This window comes from Brachionichthys hirsutus, chromosome 23 (genome assembly GCF_040956055.1).
Source record: "Brachionichthys hirsutus isolate HB-005 chromosome 23, CSIRO-AGI_Bhir_v1, whole genome shotgun sequence".
NCBI lineage: Eukaryota > Metazoa > Chordata > Actinopteri > Lophiiformes > Brachionichthyidae > Brachionichthys > Brachionichthys hirsutus.
Genome location: NC_090919.1, coordinates 3,254,569 through 3,276,653, shown reverse-complemented (window position 1 = coordinate 3,276,653; position 22,085 = coordinate 3,254,569). Strand labels below are relative to the sequence as shown.

The window sequence follows — 22,085 nt, the reverse complement described above, 5'->3', positions numbered from 1 at the left end:
CCTTAACCTCCATCTGCCATTATCACAGCTGCACCAACTTCTTGATCAGCAATTGCTGCCGTGCTACCAAACTAAATGACGTCAGCAATTGCATGTAAATCACGCTAACCCCGGCGAGAACGCTCGCATTTCGCTCAAAGACACACGCTGCATCCAATCAGCTAACAGCTTCAGACCGTCTCGTCGTTAAAGCTGGTTTCCAATGCCAAAGCTGATAAAGTCTACTTCTGACAGCTGTTTGAATTTACAAACATTTATTCTTTTTTTTTTTTAGGTAAATGTCAACATTTCTTCGAAACGTTGGCCCCATTTCATTACAGAATTTCGAGCATTTGCAACAATTAAGCTACCGAGCATCTGGCTTACGTTAGCCTCCGCGGACACGTCGGAAACACACCACACTCCATCCTGAATTCATTTTGTGGAAACGCTGTACGGTTTTGTTTTCCAGCCGTTGTACAGTCACCGAGGTTTTACTTTTACTAAAAACATAAAGTAGCAAATATCTGCGACCCTTTATCTTCTGCTGAATCTGAATGCGGAACGGAAACAACGGAAACAAGCCCGCAAGGGCTTTTTTGAAATGCTCCTCTTAGACAGGATGTTTGACGTTATTTGTACTGTAATACATGCTACTGTTTGACTGTACTTGTACTGTAATACATGCTACTGTGTGACTGTACTTGTACTGTAAATACATGCTACTGTGTGACTGTACTTGTACTCTAACATTCTATCTAATAAATATATTCATTCATCAGTACTGGACCGTTGTCTATTACTTCCCGAACCACCACGGACTGGCACCATTACTCCCAGCATGAACCCAATCCCGTGGACAAACCAGGCGGCCGAGGCACAGAAGAGACATTACATCTTAATTTACCTGCTATTTGCTCTGAAAGGTAAATTCAAGCTTTCAAATTGAAGGCATGGGCCGAATATTCCTCTCCTCCCGGTGTTATAAATGAGCTGCATTTAAACCGGCTGCATTTAGGCGACATCAGCTTATTTCAGATCCTTGGAAATTACAGACTGAGAATCAGCCTATTTGGAGGAGATGCAGAGTTGAGGTCAAACTACATGTTTTAGTTTAGTCGCGCGTTTTTCACTCATTAGACAACCAACTGTTGGAATGATAAAAAATTCAAGTTTGATGACTTACCAGTAAATTAGATCTCTTTCAGCCTCCATATTTTTTCTCTACCTCCTTTTATTTTTCCTTTCCTTCTCTGGGAAGTCGTTGGTTTTGGCTCGTCAGTTTTTACACCGGAAAAAAAGGCAGCTTGTCGCAAAGTTTCGTGACTTACAGCTAAACAGTCCATTAAAATGTGTTTCTGAAAACACCCGAGGTGCATCCATCACTCAGAAAAAAGCCGTAGCTCCTGCTCTTCATAGGAGATGAAGAGAATCCATCAACTGGTTACAGAGACAGTCTGTCTCCCCCTGTCCCGTCTTACCTCCCTCATTCCTTCTCTACGTCAACCTTTTAATCATCTCTCCTCGTCCTTCTTTCCCACCTCCTCATTGTAATCCATTCTTCTACCTTTAACTTTTCTTCCTTCTTAAATATCTTACGCTATAACGTGTTGATTTCATTTCTCTTTTTTGTTTATTCTTATCAGAGCAGAAAAGACTTTGAAACAGTCCCTGGAAGAAAATAGCATTTCACTGTGTATCTTTCATTCTGTGAGGAGACGGCAAATGTCCGATAATGTAAAATGACAGGAAGCAGCTGTGCGGGCACGGATATCTTTATTATCAAAGAATAGGAGACTTAAAATGAAAGTATGTTATCGTTTCTGGTCATTGATTTCAATCGACTCAAAGGTCCTTTAACCGTCAGACGTTATCAGGCGTTGCACAAGGCCATCCTCCAGCACACTAGCCAAGCTGGAGCCAGTCAGCATGTTGATCCAAAAAGGACAACGTACAGCCTATTGACCCCAATTCCGCGGGTCTAACTTTTGCAGCTGCTTTTCTAGAAGCTCCCGAGTCTCTCGAATGGGATGGCCACGAGGGAGCAGCGACGCCTGGCCACCGAGCCAACACGCCGATGAATGCCATTTGATAAGGACACACACTTGCTGTACTAAAAAGCCGCAGCCTCACACTGCGGGGCAAACACGAATGTAATGTACAGGGGATGCGTTCATATTCGGGTGGGTGTGCGTAGCTGTGCATCATGCCGGAAATGACCACAATTAATAGCCACTAAACGGCAGCATGTTGACAATAAACACTGCATTTTAAATATCCACTGCAGTTGAATCGTTTGCGACTTTATTGCTTTAATAAAACCAACAGATGGCTCCGTTATTAATTTCAGGAAGATTATTACTATGTGGATCCATTTACTCCACATACACAGCCTGAATTATTTGTTGCTAAAGGGCCAGGGCAATGTGAAGGGACACAATATAATAACAGGTCTTAATATTGTTTCTCTTCTACTTGTGGAGAAGACAAAAAAAGATGCGTAGTACGTTAATATCATCGCATCAAAACGGACCGAAGACTACAATATAAAAATATCTTAAAATGACAAATGGCTGTAAAAGAAAGAGTCTAGCGGTCGCGATGTAATTAACTGTAAGCCGCTCTAGGTAAGAGCATCAGTGATAATTGAAGACCAATCGGAGGTCAGCTTGGAAATACTTCTAAACAGCTTCCTGCTGGCTCCGCAGTGACCTACTTAATGTGATTTAGTTCGTCGAAAGAGTTGCAGGAGTTTCCACGGCACGAGCAAACATTGAGCACAGAGCGACCTGCCGACCTGATGTCTGAAGGTCCTACGCTTACGCAAGCGTCTATTGGGTGACGGTGTCTCTCATGCAGCTAGCTTCACCCAGGCTGCCGTGTAGGCGTCCAGCTGGTTGAAGCTACGTGCCCATGTCTTAATTTTCTCAGAGGAAGTCTAGATTGACACACAAGGAACAAGGAACCGACAAAAGGAAGTGTTGTGTAATGTCGGCACAAGAGATGCTGGCCAAACAAGGAAGCGATGCTTCCCTATTTAAGTAGAAATTTACAAGGAATGCGGAGCAGGGGCGTGCCGTTTTGGTGATACGATCGCCTGCTTGTGTTTGTGTAGGACAGTATCACAATCAAGAAATGCACTAACACACAATACTCTATATACTATATTATAGTATCTATAATGTGCACGCATAATCAACTATTTCACTGAAGATGGTTGACTGGAAGGAGATCAAATGTTCAGGGTCACAAACAATCATCGATATTTGATATAGTCTCCTGAATTTTCCCTTTTTTGAATCAATCTGGTCATCCAACAGTCAAAAGAGGCAACAAATAGACAGAAATCAAGCAGCAACTAAAGTAATACCAAACAGTCTTCAGCCGGCAATGAACTGAAAATAGTCTAGAGATCATATATTTAACGTTATAATAAGAGAACACGAGCAGCAAATAGCACGAGTCCATCTGGATATCAAAGTGATGAATCCGACCGTGCGCGAGTTCCACATGCGTTCAAAGGGGACGAGATATGAATTATTAATGCTCGGCAAAGTTTACGGAACGCAAGCTACAGCGGTTCGTTTTGAAGAAAACTTCCAGCTTGATAGCAATCTCTGAAAATACAACACGGTCTTTCTGAATCACGCTCCCTCTCCGAGGCCGCTTTGCACAGACCCCGAGGCTTCCCGGCGATTACAGGATTCTTCCGGCAAAAGTCTCTCGATCGAGATCGCAAGCTATATAAAATATAACTATAAAATATACATGTAAATATTTCCCCGAGCACAGCGGGGAACTGCCTTCAATCATGCTAGTCAATTTATTTGTTTATCCATTTGCCTTCATCCTTCGTCCAACCTCCAATTCCCAGCTCACACGACGAGCAAATTAATGGCTCCGCACCGCAAAGCTATTTCTATTATTTACTCCGTGTGTCCAATACGTGTATTCTCAGTAGGCGCTCGCCTGAGATGTATTACCGTTTACCCTGATGAGTAATACGTGGATGAGACAGACCCGAGCAACGCCGTTTATTGACTGTGTGTCTCTGTGCAAGCCTCCTACCTCGTTTCCATACATCATGAGGTGGTGGGTGGTGATGAGGGCTTTGAAGACCACCACCCAGCTGGAGTTGGCCGTGCGCTCAAACAGCGTGTCCGCCAGCTGGGGAATGCTCACGTTCATCTCATTGGTGCAGTGGATCAGATCTGGCAGACAAGGAGGGGGGGGGGGGGGGAGGCAGATGAAAAGTTGCACAAGCTCCAGAAAACCAAGCCGTAATGAGAAAAGCTTTTAAGGGTTTGATAACACTGATCGAGGACAACGGCAAATTGCTTTTGGCGCACACAAATCTAGACGCACCGACGTGCCAAGGACAGAAAACTCAATCCACACTTCAGCTTAAACCTTCTTGTGAATTAAGGGCGAAGGGCAGCCGCCAGTTTCAGAACCTGCGTGAACCTCCACCCCGGCGACTTCCGCTCTGCTTTCCTCTTGATTCGAAGCACGTTTAGCAGATTTTCAGATCATTCTCCGGGCGTCGCTCGCGTGAAAGGCCGAAGCCCGAGAAGCAGAAGGCGCTCACTAATTCACTTAATGTGTTGTTTTTGCGTACACAAGTTCAGGCGGTCGTCGACTTACGACCACAATTGATTCCGAGGGTTTTTGTCCTAAGTCGCCCCCCCGAGTTAAATTACCGCAACTATATTATGCAGTGTCATGATACCGTCAATGAGGAGCAGAAAGAGACAATTTCCTGTCGGCAGACTCTCGATTTCCTCTCATTCTTTCAGGCGTGTCGTTAAAAACACGTCTCGCAAGTCGACGACCCGCAGTAAATAAAAGTTAAGTAATACCTCGAGCGTTCCGAGATATGAATTAAGGTACCATTACGAGCTCGGTCCGGGAATGAATAATTCTCGTTTGTCATGGTATTACTGTACAACTTAACACTCCAAACAAACTCAGATCGGAGTTTGATTTTCTTCCAAGTCCTCACTAGGTGCGTTTACATGGACACATTTAACCCGGTTAAAATCCTGATCGGAATAAAAATGCTTCACGGACACACCTTAACCGGAATAGTCTAACCCAATCCAGCCTGATCCGGTCACAATTCTATCCCGATCGAGAGGGGTGGTTTGTACCCATTTGCAACCCGGTCAGGGCGCATGAAAACACTTATTCCGATGTATCGGTACAAGTCGTCCTTACTGCGCATGTCTGTGACGTCAGCTACACGCGCTCCTGCTATTGCCGGAAGCTAGTTGAAGCAGAGCGAGCGAAAGGCACGACGGGCGGAAGACAGAACTGGTCAATATCTGAGACAAACATGTTGCCGGAGACATTAAAGGAGGAAACTAAAAGCGCAAACGGGGAAAACGAGCGAAATAACGCTGACGTTTCACGCAGAAAAGCGCGGAGCGATGATTTGTTTACAGCGGAAGTTGCTACGCTACGCTTCTTCTTCTACCATTTCCGGTGCTTTTGGTCAAACTGCGCATGTCGGAATATTCTGTTCCGATCAAAAGTGTGATGCATGAACACGCAAATCCTAATCGGATCGGATTTTTAGGGTCCGTGAACACGGCGCATCGGATCACAATTTTACTCTGAACTCTGATCGGAATAAAGAAATTTTGTCCATGTAAACGCACCTACTGTAGTTCACTTCACCCATGACCGGAACGCACTCCAGGTTCACTTTGCCCCTTTGCTATTGTCTGGCCTTGCGGTAGACAGATCACATACACTGGGATGTACGTACAAAAGAATGCAAAGAACCACTGTGGCTGCAAAAAGCAAAGGTCCATCACTTAGAAAGTGAAGAGTCCTTTTTTTTTTAAACAAATACAGTGTGAACCAAGATCCTAACATAACCCGTCACCACTTTACAAGAGATTGATTCCAACAGACTCCTGATTGGGTCCCTTAGCCCATTATAAAGAATGTACCTTCCCTCATGGTGATGCTTTCACACAAACACACGCCTCTGAATTGATCGTTCACACCAGAATCTGGTCTGGGGGGTTTTTTCTTTCCCCCTCTTTGCCTTTACGTCCTTTGTTCCTCGCCGCAGGACATTATGAGCTGCCTGCTCTCACACCTGGTAACTACGGAAACGGCTTCCCATTAGACTGCTTGAGGACTGTAGCCGGGAAAGTCCCGTGGGGAGACTTCATCATCATAATCAGATATGTGCGCATATACGGGCAAGGCACTTTCAACAAAGCCCGTCTTTGCACTTCCCTCCGCTTGCTTAACACATTATCTCCATCAAGGACTTGTCCACAAACCCAAAGTAACGAAAGCTAGCAGACCGTCGGTTCGCCATTCGCCGGTTGTCAGGGCGACAGGAAGCTTCTTCCACACTTCTCGCACGAGGCAGCATGCGGTACAAGTGAGAGTACTACAAAAGGGTACATCACAGGATTATGCATCCCTTCGGCTGCATCTAGTGTCGAGCGTGTTTGACCAAGCGGAGGGACATTCAGCGGCTGCATCGATTGCGGACTTCATGTCCGTTGGGAAATATGAATTCATGAGCGTGCTGAACGAGTCCTCGGTAAAAGGCCTTCCTCTGATTGTTAGTCTCATCTCGTCTACCCCCCCCCTCCAACTGCTTCATCGCAAGATACTACCGACGCCACTCAGAAACATTTAAAATCCTTGAAATACAGCGAGGCATCCAGAGTGACTGGCGGCTTTGTTAATGAGTTATCTGCCTCGCTTCTCCTCCGTTTTTATCCATCGACTCCATCTCTTTTTATTTTGCCACCTTTGTCTTGCAGTTTGCGCCCCATCTGTCCATCTGGGGGTGTCTTTTAGACAGAGCTCATGTTTTTTCATTAGGTCTGGAGTGGTAGTGGGAGACGGTACTAAGAGAAGGACTGATTAGGTCCGTGGGGACGCTCGTGCACGGCTTTGTGAGCGATAACGTAAAGACGTGCTGACTTTATCAGGCATCGGATGCTGGACCGGGTCGAGGCGAACGAACGGTAGAGGAGAGGGAGGGAGGCAGAAAGAGATCAGAGGGAAGGGATAGGAAGAACGCTACTTGGAGGAGGATAGAAATCAAGTAGCATTCAAAGTAGAGAAAGAGGAGCGACCGCGAATAGAGGAAATGAAAGAAATAGTCAAATGAGAGGCATGAGTGTCTCCTCATGCGAACAATTTGCAGGGATTCCCACACAGCTCGACAAGCCTCCCTCTCATCGCTTCATCTCATCCATTTCCTTCCGTGGTAAGGAGCAGGAGGAAATCTGGGGGGGGGGGGGGGGGGGGGGTTATTCTCACCAGAAACAGAAAGCCATACATAGAAAGAAAACCTCCAACAGGCTTCTGACCAACACCTCAAAATCCTACGGAAAATTACTCGCATGAAGAATCAGACCCGGGCAATTAATGCCGACACATTACAAGAAAGTTAAACAAGAGCGTCTGTCCTCACCAAGATTAAACCGGAGCCGAATCCACGGGTTTCTGCGGGAGCCAGATCTGATCTATATTCCCTTCATTAGCCATCTGTACCAAAACACCAGCCAAAGAGATTGAGTCCACATTCATTCTACAAATATATATTTTCCCAAAAGACCAAGACATAGTTTGAATTTTACCATCTTTGAATTGAATTATTATTTTTATGATCACATATATCAGGACGCAATAACTTTTTGCTGCTTCATACCAGAGGGGAACCTTCGTGGCGTCTCATTTTCCGTGACTAATCGACAAGAGAACAACATCTGATAAAACAGAACCGTTTTGTGGGTTCTCGGAAGCACGGAGTTTGTTAGTCTTGAGAGACACGCCGGCTTATTCATGCAGTGAATGGAGTCTAGAAGCTGCAGCTGCAAGTCTTGTCTGGCGAGCGGAGGTTCTTCAGCTACACCCTTTGGCATGAGATTAGATTATGAGATCCACGTCTCGTGGTAAAACCTCAGCTGCATCTCTGGCGTCCGGGGAGAGAAATGCACCAAAAATGGTGACTAACGCTCCATTTTTTTGCACAGCAATGAAGCTTACAGTAGGCATCAGGCCGAGCGGCAGTTAATAAATCTTGTAGCATGGAGACAAAGAAAAGTCTCTTCTATTGTTTCCAAACTGCTGGATGCGTGAAAAGGGTTTCGCACTGAGGCTCCAGCAGCGTTTTGTTTTGCTATTTTTTCCCCCCCCATTTGCTTCTTCGGTATGCCTTTCTACTCCTCTTAGACTTATTTTTCCTCGTAACTGTTGAGCAAACGTGATCTCATTCCCCAACAGCGCGTCTGGTCCGAGGTCCATTGTTACTCGTCGTGGGCTTTCACATTCAACGACAATTGACCAGAGATTTCCTCGGCGCCGGGTGAGGAAGACTCTGGATCTGACGAGGAAAATCGACCCATGTATTCGCAGGCGCAGTTCTTCTTTTCGGTGCGGTTGTCGTGTCGGTTGCTCCCGCGAGCTTCCCACAAATCTGAATTTAAGGCGCCGCCCGTTTGTGTGTGCGTTTGACTGCAAAAGCAGGTGGTCAGATCAAGAACAGGAAGAAGAGGCGGCGATCACCTCTGGCCCAGCTGGCTAGCTATATGCTCTCTTCTTATCTGTTCATCCAACTTTAAGTCCCCTATATCCACTGGCTTCCAGGCAACTCTCTCTCTCCCTTCTACTTCCCTATACACCTCCATCTTCTCTTCTGGTCTGCAAACAAACGCCTCTCTTGTCCGCAGCTTTTATTCCATTTCTCTGTCAGTCTAGTTCATCTACAACCTATAAAATATAACAAACTCCCCCTCGTGCAAGATTAATTTTCTGCAATATTGCCTTTTATCATCACCGAATAGCCCCTTTCCTCTTTGCTCTCCAATCCATTTCATTCTAATCCATTTCGGGCAAAATGGGATGAAATTGATTTGCAGTCAGAAAAGCCAAAAAGTGCAAGTAACTGAAAAATAATCCCCACAATTCACTGCAAAGATGCTATTATAGTTAATAAGAAATGTGATTTTTTTTTTTTGTTGTATCTACTTTCTCCCAAACAACCCGTTGCCATAGCGAAATGCAAGTCTCGACCCCGGCTGGTATTTTGCTGCACGTTGCTTGGCCGGGAATTCACCTTCAGTCTCCAGCTTGAAGATCTGATGCGGATTCATCGAGCCTCCGAATAGGATACAAGCAGAGGAGGATCAACCCTCGTGAAAAGACCTGAAATCAGCTTCCCCAATCCCTTGACATCTTGACATCTTTTAAAAACCTCAGTCACGCATCCGCGCTTTGCTTTTGTGCTCCCTGGCACAGCTCAATCCACGGACAATCCCCTCAGAGACCACCAAGGGAAGGTCAGGCACACATCGTTGGAATTCCTAAATAGATGGCTCTATCAAGAATTTGTCTGGACAAAATATAAAAGGCTGCGATTCTTGTGAAGGAAAGACAGGAGACGCGTAGCTGCCAGTGTAATTACTGAATGCTCATCGTCTTGTTCTTTTTGCCACACAACAGACAGGGTTAAAGGGCTTCCGCATCGAAGCTCAGGAACTCCATCTCTTCCTGCGAGGCCTTCGCCATTGGCCGAAAGTCTTACTCACCAGCTGGCTCAGACTCAGCAGCACAACGTCGCCCGAGGCACAAAGCAAAATCATGCAAATTCCAGGCGAGGTTTCCATTTGTAAACTTGAATAATAACATTTAGTTGCCACCTGCCAAATCCTGAATAGCTCACAGCACCGCAGCCTAAATGCACTGCTGCCCCCCCCCCCCGTAAGAGTGCCGTGTTCTTGCTGCGAGGCCTCCATTTGGTTTGAATGCCATCTAACTGACCACCCCTCGGTTCCAATCCCTCCGTGTGAGATTAAGACCATCAAGGGCTCCGCTGCAGCGTTGATTGACCATTGACAGTCTTCAGAGGTACTGAGCAGCAGTGGGGGGGGGGGGGGGGGTTGCAACACAATATGTCTGACACCACACAGATGACGCAAAAGGCACCAAGGTGGAGGACAGGCCCAAATCTGTTCAAGATTAATGCTCTGCAGCATCTGCACCGAGCCTGGCGTGCACTGCTAATCTGCTTCCCTCCTGCGTTTCTGTGTAAGGGACTGCGGACAGGATTCCCCTCCCGCCCCCCTCTTCCAAATCCTAAAGAGGAGAGGTGTGAAAAATTGTATGAGAATTGTAAGCCTGCTACCATCGACAATGCGTCGCCTCCCTTCCTGTTGGGCTCCACAAACCCGCTAAGCTGCTGGCTTTTTAAAACCCAAACAGCGCTTTTGTAAATACTTATTAAAAAAAAAAAACACTCCAGCCTTTACCAGTCAATGAAGTACACCTTCAGACACTCGGTGGCATCCGATTGCACCTACGATCGCTCACTTTGCTCCAAAATACAGAGAATGTCAGTGTCGATGCTCCATCATTGATCTGAATTTAAGTTTACGATGCCGTGACCGTTAAGGGCAGAACGGGAGCTACTCTTCACCGCTGATGACAAGTTGGTATTTACGAGTCGCACACAAACCCGTACTGCATTCTCACGTCTGCTGACAGAGACCGTAAACTGTCAGTAACAACAACTAGACTGTCCTCAACTGTGTTAAAAAAAAAAAAAAAGAGATCAAAATAGAGACGCCGACGACTGGACGAAGGGGTTTGTTCGTGCGCGTTTTGTTTTTCCTGTGTTGCCACTTTAAAGTGTGTGGACATCTTTTGAATCGTGAAAAGTGTTTTCTTGTGAAGATGCCGGATGATAATGGAAACAGAAAAGCGTGTCACCAGCAGGCTGGCAGTTCCCGTCCCGCTAATAGAGGAATTACAAGACTGTTTGTAGGACGATGTTGTCTTTGGAGTAGAGAACTTCTAAAACGTCAAAACTCCACTCACTTTGATGCATTTTCTTGAAAAATCCCCCCCCCCCGAGGCCTTAAATAAGAGTCTTTCCTCTTAGTTCCCTCACACCCAGATATACAGAGACGGAGAAGAAGTGACATCCCCCTCCGTCTCCCGACATGAAATCTTGTCAAGACAATGGGATTGAATTCTCGGTCCGTACGTCTCCGAGTGCGTCTCCCTGAGCGCGCGCATCCAGGTGAGAACTTCTGTCACAAAAATGTGTGACAACGACGGGGGAGAATATCAGGCGGGGATGGCAGGCAGACGAACATGAACACAGGTCGAGTACGGAAAAAGAAAAAAAAAAACACGTACTTGAACCTATCCGAGGGCTCCAGAGAGCGAACGCAGCTAAAAATAACCAGACACCAGAAGAGAACCGGGAAAAGCAGCACTGAATGTTCCCAAACACACACAGACAAAGCCTACTTAAAATGAATTACTTATATTACGTGACTATCCTAAATGTACATAATAAAGGTGCATTGATTACTATGAATAGTGCCGTTCATTAGGCTGAAGGGGGCGACGTGCCAGTGTGGTTGGCCTGGATAAATAAATGTGGATTAAATTTTGAGATCTGAAGCAGAAGCTAAATAATAAATCGCAACCTCAGAAGTACTTTCTAGACAAGTCGCAGTAATTTGCAAGATGAATTAACAAAGAGCACGCTTTCTACTCGTTTTATCATCCTCGTTAAATCTCGGAATATTTTCAAAAAGCGTGACGAATGTCAATTTCTCGCCATTTCCCCCAACGTGTGAAACGCACACTCAATTTCTCAAGTACTGGATTTACCTCATGTTTCTTTTCTATTAGCAACACAAGAATACACCAATGCGGCACCCTTTAGCTTTTTGAGGTGTCCAAAATCCAAGAGCCGTCCCTTCAACAGTTTTGGAGCGGTAAGGGCACCAGGCCGCGGTGGAGACGAGCGCCGTTACGGCTATTTCGAAAAGAATAGTTTGTCAGGTGGTTTGAACGCGGCCAAAACGAGCATTTAGAAATGAGCGTCACACCGATTTCCCACTGGGATCAAAAAAAGTACTCAGATTACCTGGTGGAGCTTTGTCTTCTCGAGTGCCGTCTAATAACTCAATGCATCACATGACAAGCTCCAAAACCGAAGGAGAAGGGCGACTGAAATACTCCAGATGTAATCAACTTGATTAGTTCATCACACGAGAACATGGAGGGGAAATGTGTGGAATCACGCAAATGAACGTTAATGACATAACGAGTTGAAACCGGACTCCAACATGTGGAGCAATTTAAGCATGCAGGCAGACAAATTTACATAAAGCAAGACTTAAAAGTCATGCGGGAAGTACTGTACAGATACTGAATAATATATTCGACTCAAGTAAGAGAAAAGCTGCTTCTCCTGTCGTTTTACAGCACGATTGGATTCTTTCAATTCCTGTCACACGTGCTCCAGTCCAGCCAGTGCTGTGATATTTGTTCACTCAATCACTACCTGAACGCACCGCGGGTATTACGTGTACCCTGACTGTGTGTCGAGTAGCAGGTTTGCAGCTGAAGTACTCTCATGTGGTGGTAATTTCTCCCTCCTCCCACACAAGTCTCGCGCTCGGAACACACACCGGCATGCATTCCCCCCTGGGCCGCACTTGAAACAGACGCATCCAGACAGCTAGTAGTAAGCCTTTTTTCCTCGTCTGGTAGGGTAAAAGCTGGGCCTATCTCGGTTCTGCAGGCAGGGAGGAGTCGTCCCGCTCCGTTCAGATAGCGTTAGACTCACCTACGTCGCAGGCGTCGCCGTCACCGAGCTAACCCAGCCACACCCTGCTCCAGGTCTATCAGGGCCCGGAATCAATGCCACACAAACGGCAGGAAATAACGTGGACTACTCTCATCATTAAATGTCTTTCAAACACATCAGATCCTTTCATTTCCCTGGATTATTTTCCATGTTGGGAGAGCGTGAATGTAAATAAATCACCTAATCGGTATACACTGCAATAATAGTTTCAAAAAGGAAAGATATTCCTATTTTAATTGAGATTTGAAGCTTTTGTGTGACTTGCATATTTATACAAGTGACATTTTATTTCAGATTTTTTTTGCAGGCAGACCCTTGGGTCACCGTGACCACAGCATGTCCAAATGTGGGGATCTACTTAATGGAGCAAGAACCTCTCTCATGCAATAGTCTGATTTTGATCCATTCCCCAAATCTCTAACTTTCACCTCCACCATATGTTGAATAGTGATGAGAAAAGCAGCATTGTGCAACTGTAAGTATGTAGAATCAAGTGCACGCTCGTCACGTCCCTGCGGTTGCCAGACGAGGAATGCTACAAGTTTTTTGACAGCTAACGACGAAGCAACTTTCAAAATCTGTGGGGAGAAAAGGACCTTTTTTTGTATTTGATCAACGCTGCCTCAGTTCGATTTGCATTTAATGACAAGTTTCTAAATTATGTTCCTTCTTTTATTGAAATGTACTGAAATAAACAACGGCTGATTATCTCTGGTCTGACACGCTTGTGAAATATTTAATGAGAAAGCCTGTAATAAATCAGCCTTAATGCGATCAGTGTTTAAAATAACCCGACATCAAGGTAACTTAACGCCAGAGCTACGGCATCCATATTTCTACGCGCCCATATCTAGCACACAAACTCAACCATATGCGCGCAAGCACAATAAATAGATCCAGTCAAGGTGACCCACAATCTCCCGTCTGAAATAGAGCTGTAAAGTTTGAATGGGCACCATCTCACCGGCGGCTGAAACAGACACCACATAAACCGGAGCTCAATCACCCACAGTGCATTGTACCCGCCTGTCTCCTCAAATAACCCCCCCCCAAGACGCACAAACCCTGAAGTAACATCCCCCATTTGGTACTAATTTTAGTGATATTTATTGGCTAATTATTATAGTCTAGTGCTGCCAAAAAAAATTACAATTGATTAATCTGCCAATAATTGGCATCCATCAATTAAAATTGCATATTTCAATTAATTTATATAACTCTACCATCAGAAAATGCTTCAAATCAGTCATCAAACGCCACTATTTTAAAAACCGTTTTAACATTCATGTTTTGAGCGGTAAAAAGGTCAGGTCCGTGAAGGAAAGCGCTCCTTCAGATCGTCATTGTTTTGCAGCAAAGGCATTTTTTTCCTGATCACAAGTTCCTCTTGCCAGTCAACATCCCGTTTCATGCTTTGGTTTCTGCAAAAAGGTGCTGAGGCCAGAGGCTGGGGGCTGGGGGCACGCTCGAAGAGAGCAACTGTTGCTTTCTCGGGACAATAATCCGAGCAGCAAATCCTCAATCTGTGCGTCCCCTGATGATTCACCAATTTAAAATCAACAATCTGACATGGACAGGGTTTCACAAAGTTTAGAATCATCATTTTAACTCAATAACTCTTACAACAGAACACTTCAAGCGGGAGTTTCCCGGCAGTCGACAAAAACGTAACCGATATTGGGTTGCCGTTTGCCACATTTTTAAAAAAAAATTAGACGAGACAATATACGGAGACGAAACGAGGCCCGGTACGTCGATGTGACGAACTGGCAGTCACAAGGAATGAAGCAACGTAATAAACCGTGATTAATTCAGAACGGAAAAAGTGGCACTGATTATTTAGAATTTGCCATTTCAAATTTATTAAGGATTTCCTGACTCAAAAGTGCCTTTATGAGTTAAACAATGAAATGAGTAGGAACTCTTTAAAAAAGGGAAGAATGTGGCCATAATAATAATTTAAGAACTACACACCAGAGTGTTGTGGAGTCGCCATCATGTTTAGTGCAAGTGTGATCTCCCCAGTGAAGACAGATGGTCTACAGAAGGTGTGAGGAAGGCCCTTTAACAGCACACCAGGCTGGTTTGGGTTACTTCACACATCGACCTATGCTATTCCAATGATGGTCACGTAGCTATCAACTGGCTCCGAAGTGGGAATTGCCAACAGAAGGAGAGTGCTGTTCAATCTCCCCAGTAATCAATCTGTAGGACAGATAAATGGAAATGGAATAAAAACCAATTGTTCCGGCTCCCTCTCATTTACAGTCAGCGGACATTCCAATACCGGGACGGCTAGGAAGCTACATTTAAACCTCATTCATTGTCCGTAGGAAACGCTAAACTGACAGCAAGCCTCTTAAGCGATGTTTGTAAAATCAACCCCGCGACCGAGGCCGCGAGCCAACCCCACCCCCCCCCCCCCCCAGTCAACTTCAGGCGATTTAGCAGGCGCCAGTTGGGGCGTTTGCTGCCGTTGATGGGGAAACTAGGCTTTAGGTTAAATGTCACAACTTCTCCCTCAGCTGTAAGATGGCGAAACAACCAGAGTTTCAATGACGCTGAAGTGGAAAGTGGGGGGGGGGGGGGGGGGGGGGTACCGCAGCAATCCGTTAACAGCGCACGAAAGGCTGGGATTAAGCACAACAACATTATCGCTCTCACCTTGACAACCCGGACACTGCAAGCAGATGTACGAGCAGATGCAGGAGTATTCTTCGCTGATTCTTATGGCAATAATGTCCATAAACAGAAGAGCTTTTTAGAACTGGTGGGAAGGACTCGCCATTTTGCAATGAGGCAGCTTGACTCGTGGCACTAACTGGCTTTAAAACGGCACTTATTTTGGCCGATGGTGCATGAACGTCACAGCTGATCAAACCTCCGGACCCCCTGAACCCCCCCCCCCCTTTGCTGCTGGCAAGCACTGGGAGGCTTCTGCCAGGGTTGTTCGGTTGTCGGGTCTAGATGCAAATATGCCGGTGAGATCATTCACAGCTTGCCGTCAGACAGTCGCAGCTGCTTGTGGCAAAATTACGCCAGGAGGAGAGCGAAAGGAAGACATTTTGGAGAGCGTCTGATTATCTGTAGCCAGAACCGGGAGACGAATTATTAACCGAGTGGCGTGCTGCGTCGCCTACGGCATCCCTGTTGGCCGAGCCTTTGTTCAAACCCAGCACCTTACTGATATACGTATTGTCATTTTAATCTGAGGAGGGTCTAGGTGGACCAATTGAGATTAGAATTACACTCAGATACTCCTGCGGACTGTAGCCATTATCAGCTAAATTACTGTATGTAACTGTATACGATATCCGTCACCAAACAAAAAAGAAATTTCATTTAAAAAACAATGCGAACTTTGGGACTTTAAACCTGACAAACAAAAGGACTTAGAGATCAACATCCAACGCCACTTGTTTCTAAATGCACACTGGTCTGCGAGACAACTTGCTAGACTGTGCACAAAAAAAACACACAAAATAAAAGTCAAGCACCAGAAGCGTTTTTCCGCAGTCCTTTTCCAACACGATCAAATAAACCTTTTCTTTAAAATTATTAAAGGAGATGCCAAAACAAAGTGTTCATCAAAAATCACGACAATTGGATGATCAGAGGCCTCAAACGGCTTTGATTTCATACGTAGCACTGACGTCCTGTCATTAGTCATCGTCCACGGTGACGTCTCGCTTGCTGCGAGGCGTCCTTGTGAGATTTGGTCGAGTCTGTATTACAAGATCAGCTGACTTTAAAATAAGATTTTCTCATTCACGACGAAGCACAAAGCGGGAGAAAGCCAAGAACTATCCCCGGGAAGAAGATGATTACCTTTTACGTTGTCACAAAGACGGTGCTGAACGAGAGATCGGGACCACCGATGGGTCGAGTGAGCAGAAATACATGAGAGAAAGAAAAAAAAAAAAGCGATATTCACTCGCTCCGGTAGCCTCGTCACAACGTTCCATTTTCACCTCGGATATACAAAAGCGCCGTGTCACATCATCACAGTCAATTTTCTGTTTGGCAATGTAGACAGCACTTCCAGGAACTGTCAGATGTCTTCCATCCATCCAATAATGTTTTTTTTTTTTCTTCCCCAGGCTGTGTTCATGAAGCATAAAAAGAAAAAAATAGCAAGACCTCAAATGTCCAGATGAGGCCCCAGTGGTGATGTGGAGGTTTGAGTTCACACAGGCTTTAGACATGTTAGCGCAGGCATGGGCAAACCAAGGCCCAGGGGCCATACATGGCCCTTTGGGCTATTTAATCCGGCCTGCAGAACTTGTCCAAATTAAATTATTAAATAAAATTTTATTATAATTAAACCTCATTCATTTGACCCTTTCCCTGTAATGATACCTGTAAAAGGCCAAATCCTTTCATGTAATGGCTTTTGCATGTTATTTATATTGGCTAACACAAAAACGCCATCCATCTGTTCCTGGCCCGGCCCCTCTGTCAAATTTTAGAACCCATTGTGGCCCGCGAGTCAAAAAGTTTGCCCACCCCTGTGTTAGCGTGATAGCTTGGACTTCACATCGACGGGTCTCTACTAGCTGGCTAGCTAGTTAGCTAAAGCAATGATCGTATATACGACTTGCCTTTCATTAAAATACAAACACCACAGTGAAGAACTTGACAATGCTGCACGTTGTCGTCATGTTCAGATGGGGGGGGGGGGGGGATAATAGCCGGACAGTCAGGCATTCATGCAATGCATCATTCAATGCCCCCCCCCCCCCTCCTCCTCTCTGCAGCACTGAGGTCATTGCTCTCACGCAGAAATCAATATCCTACAATGATTAAGCTTGACGCGGCGTATTGGGCCGTAAAGGTCTCGTCAAGTTCACAAAGGGAGCGGAGACGCTACCTCTGCTGAGCGTCAGCATCCGACTCTCCTGAAAGCGGACGAGATGACGGATGGGAGGCAGCCCAGACGTCACATCGATCAGACAGGAATTCCAAGCACATTTTTGTTGCAGTAACGTTTCCCCAAGTTCAAGCAGCCTTTTCCGTCAGGAAATGAAAACTGTATAGACGATCGATTGATTGCTATGACGGTGATTTATAAAAACACACCAGTAATAAATCTGTTCTTCAGCTGCTTTAAATTGGTATTCGCTGCTTTTATATGCGCAAAATATCAAAAAAAAAAAAAGAGGCGGTTTAGATCTGAAACAGTCGTCGCTCAATCTTTGGTGAAGATCCATCACTTACTTCAAGCGGGAAAAAAATGTCAAACCAAAATGCTAAATTTGGAAAAGTCGATGCCGCCGGCCACGTCAGAAGACGGCCTCTGGGGACAAGGGCACCGTCCAGTCTCAAGTAGAAAACGTAAGTGATTGATCAGGAAAGTAAACGACCACTTAAACAATGACAGAAGGTAAAGCGTAGCAGAGGTTTACACGAGGATATCTGGCTGACAGAGGGGGGGGGGGGGGGGGGGTATAAATGCCAAGGTGGGACGATTAACAAAACTTAAAATGATAATGACATTGTTGGAAATCAATTCCAGCTAAAAATAGTAATCAATACCCCCCCCCCCCCCATCAGACACATGATGCATTCTGCCTGGGCTGCCCTTTCCTGATGGTCTCCAGGTAGTGTGAAGGAATGTGTACCAGTCCGCGTTCTAACGCCCTGCAGCTGCTGAGACACGCGCACGCACACACGCACACACACACACAGCTAGAGAGGACCATGTACTCACAGTCGAGGTGTTTCTTCTTGGGTCCGCTGACTTCGTGCGTGGTGGCTTTGCACACAGCCTTGCTGATGGCCGAGCCGGTCATGCTGTGCTGCGCGGCCGCGATCCTGTCCGTGATAGACTGGCCCGACATCGCTTCTATTTCTGTCCGTCTGTCTGTCTGTCTGTCTGTCTGTCTGTCTCTTGCCCCCCCCCACCGCCCCGATCAGCACTATACGGATCAATGGATCAACAACCCCCCCCCCGTGTCAGGGATGAGGTAAAATGGTTGCGTGTCAGACAACCCGCTATTTGTGTTAATATTTCCTCCAGGTGCGTAGAAAACCTGTGACGTAATGTCAGATCACTCGTGTCCAAAAAAAAAAAAAAGAAGAAAAGAAAAAGAAATCTTTTTGCAGTTTTCTTTTGTTGTTAAATTGTTTTGGCGACTGTTTGATCCGTAAAAACAAAACACGACGACACTTAACCCGAGCTAGTCTGTGTTAGCTAACGTTTCCGTCGCAGCACTCGAACCAGGAAAGAGTTCCACAATCACTGGAAATCGCTTTCTGGCCGCCGCAAACGAACATAGCTAACTGGCTGGTTTTGGATAAAAAAAAATGCAAGCAGCAGCAAAAAAAAAAAAAAAAAAGAAAGTAATCCGTGTGCAATCCCAGTTTGGAAACAACAATCTCGAGTTCTTCGTCCACGTCAACTTGTTAGCATGTACCTTCTTTTTTAGCTATCACTGGTCGGTGGTTAAAGTGGGCGCTAAAAAAACCCAAATGTGATGTAAAAAGTCACGAACAACGGAGCAACACATTGTATGTTTTATAAGAAGGTACCGCGGAGACTGACAAGCCGGGAGGGGGGAAGGGGGGGGGGCAGGTGCTCCCGGTGAGATCCGATGCGGGGAGCGGTGGGTGTTAGCCGCGCAGCTAACGGGGTTAGCTAACCTGCCAGCAGAGCGACTGAAAGTCTGTGACAGTGCCCGGTAACTTTAAAATGACAGCCCCCCCTCCGGTAGTCCGGTTGTTTCCCCGTCGGGCTCAGTCGGTGCTGTCCTTCGGCTTTCGACTCCACATTATTAGCTCGATTCTTTTTCTCCTCCCCACAGACAGTCCCGTCCGGTGCCGCTGCGTAAAAAAGTCTCGCCAGTGGTTTCTGTTCTCAGGCTGGCTGGTTGCTCGTCCGCCGGACAAAATGGCAGCGCAAAAAAAAAAAAAACAGCTGATCTCACAACTGTGCTGCCTTCAGGTGTCCCTCCTAGGCTTGGAATTTAGGGAACTCCTTTCGTATAATGAATGTATCGTGCGTTCAAAATGCATACCGTCGCTGTTTTAAAACTCAGTTGTGTAAATGTATGTTATTGACGTCTGTGTGCAGCAATGTGACTTCAGAATCAACGATTAATCAATGAGGGGGAAACAAGTATCGAACATTAATTGATATTTATGTATGCTTTTTCGTTCCCTGATATTTTATTTGAATCAAACAGCAAGTGATGTATTTATTGATTAATTTTATTTCACATAAGTGTCCTCATATTGCAAATAAAATAATTATAATTATTTCAAATAAATATATAAAAATGTCAGTAGCAAATGAATGTTGCCAACGTTTACCATCTAAAATACTGTACAAATTATGGATTATAAAACAAATACACTTTTTTCAATCTCGATTTAATAGTAAAACACAGAAACGAAATGGGCTAATTTCCGGACGGCATTTAAACGCCCCCACTGTCTATTGGACAAGAGCTGAGTTGGGCGTTTTGCCTTTGAGGTTGTCTCTGTTTAAACCAGGGGTCCCCAAACTACGGCCCGCGGGCCGGATCCGGCCCATTTCCACATTTGGCCTGGCCCCCTGAACAATACCAGAGACCCAAAATAAAATTTACTTATTTTCCCTTCCATACAACATGAGTAGCCCCTCTTTTATTTTTAATGACTGTCACATACGGCCAGAAAGGTAATGTTCCGATGTTCTGTAATATCAACTTACCGTATTTTCACGGTAAGATGCACGTAAATGTCTTAAAAGAAAAGTGATGGTATATGGTGTCACTCTCAACCCAAAGAGCATATAGTCTCTCAACTTTGACCGCTTTGGTTACAAAGAGCCAGTTGCAGTTTGCAGTATTTCCTGCGAAGGGACCCCAGAAGCAGCAGAAGAAGACCTATGACCTCCAATGACCTCTATTCTCCCGGCGTGGAAGCGATGACTGATATAATTAGCTGTTGAGAGAAAAGTGATGAGGAACAAACCTGCATATCGAGCTGGATTTAATCAGCTCCTGAAAGCTGAAAGCGTCTGTCGCAGTGCCTGCATGCAAAAAATTTTATTATTTTTTTCCGCACATTTCTTCCAAAATTAATGAGGTGCGATCATCAGTGGGCGTTAAAACAATGTGCATGCGGCAGAAATAAAAGAAATAAGAAATGCAACCTCAGCAGAATGAGAATTTTAGCAAAGACCACCCAAGAAGGTTCAATTCCCAATTTTGCAATGTATAATGCGAGGAAAAGTCACTCCAACACATGCATCATGCATCATACATGATGAAGAGCCAAATGACTTGCATGTGAAGCGAAATCTTTCAATCATCACTATAGACGCCTTTCTCTTTGAGGCATCAGAAAAGCGTCGCTTTGGAGGGCAGCGTTGCCATCTGCAGGCGAAAACTCCGAACTCCCTATTGCCATGGTAACTGCACGGATGCGGGGAAGTCCCTGCATGGCAACAGGCTCAAGGCCCATGGATTTAAGTCCTATCAGCATCTGTCAATCATGGAATGATTCGCTGCCTCACCTAAGGCCAGTGTGCTTGGAGAGATAGTAATAAATCCATTGCAGGGCAATTTACAGGTATAGCGGGGGTCGGCCGAAAAACACTTGCAGAGACAAAAGATGGAGGACCTCCTAGACGGATGCACAGTTCATTTATGACATGTAAATATTTACTGCAGAAGGTCAGAAAGGGCCGATTTCCATGTAGCTATAGTGGTTATAGTGGAGGAAGTATTTCTATAGCATCATGTAAGAGCATTACATGATGCTATAGAAATACATATTACAACATAAGATCTGTCAGTGCACTCGAAGTTTTTTTGAAATGTCTAAAAACATATTTGTATAAAGAATTCTCTGTTTTTAGTTGCTTTGTGCATTTATAGTAAATCTCAGCGATATTTTATTCAAGCGTGTAAAATGCCACTTCCTGGTGGGCGGAGCCTGGGGTCCATATGAGGCAGCTCTCGAGTTGAAGTTTCAGCTAAGTTATTTCCTAATACCTACATTTATAGAAGATTGTGATTGTTAATTTATTAAGTCAAGAATCATTCTGTCGCGTTGAATAAACTTTATCCTGTTTTCTGTCAGACAAAACCAGCTCAAACTCCTTCAAAATAAAGCGGTGGAATGGCGTAGCTTTTTTATTGCTTATGAGCGCTGTATTTTGTTCACATCTCTTTACAGTAGTGCTGCAAGCTTGCGGTTGAAAAGCACGCAACAATGACTTCCTGTAACTATAAAGAAGCTGTTTTTGTTGTTACATGAATAAAAAGCTGAAACAGTTTGTTAGCTCTGCATTTTCACTTCAAAACAAAAAGTGCAAAACAAGCCCCATCTACATCATATTCTATCTAAAATGGCGAATCCGGAGAAAGTCACAATCTGCTTGATACGTAAAGTAATTAACATTCAGTTTTCAGATATAACTCAGTTGATGAATTAGGACAGAGCAGCGGTTTAAAACGTTTACACGAGA

The 22,085-nt window shown here is 45.1% G+C and overlaps 1 protein-coding gene across 1 annotated transcript in view; it reads right to left on the bottom strand.

Annotated features, from left to right (window-relative positions):
- Positions 1-18,510, bottom strand: part of si:ch211-200p22.4 (phosphatidylinositol-binding clathrin assembly protein) — a 46,455-nt gene extending 27,945 nt beyond the window's left edge. Inside the window, exons 1-2 of the mRNA XM_068756013.1 lie at positions 18,339-18,510; positions 4,048-4,190 (exon numbers count right to left, since the gene is read on the bottom strand). Of these exons, the coding sequence (XP_068612114.1) occupies positions 4,048-4,190; positions 18,339-18,468 (273 nt within the window). The 5' untranslated portion in view covers positions 18,469-18,510. The remainder of the gene's footprint in view (positions 1-4,047; positions 4,191-18,338) is intronic.
- Positions 18,511-22,085: the final 3,575 nt, after the last annotated feature.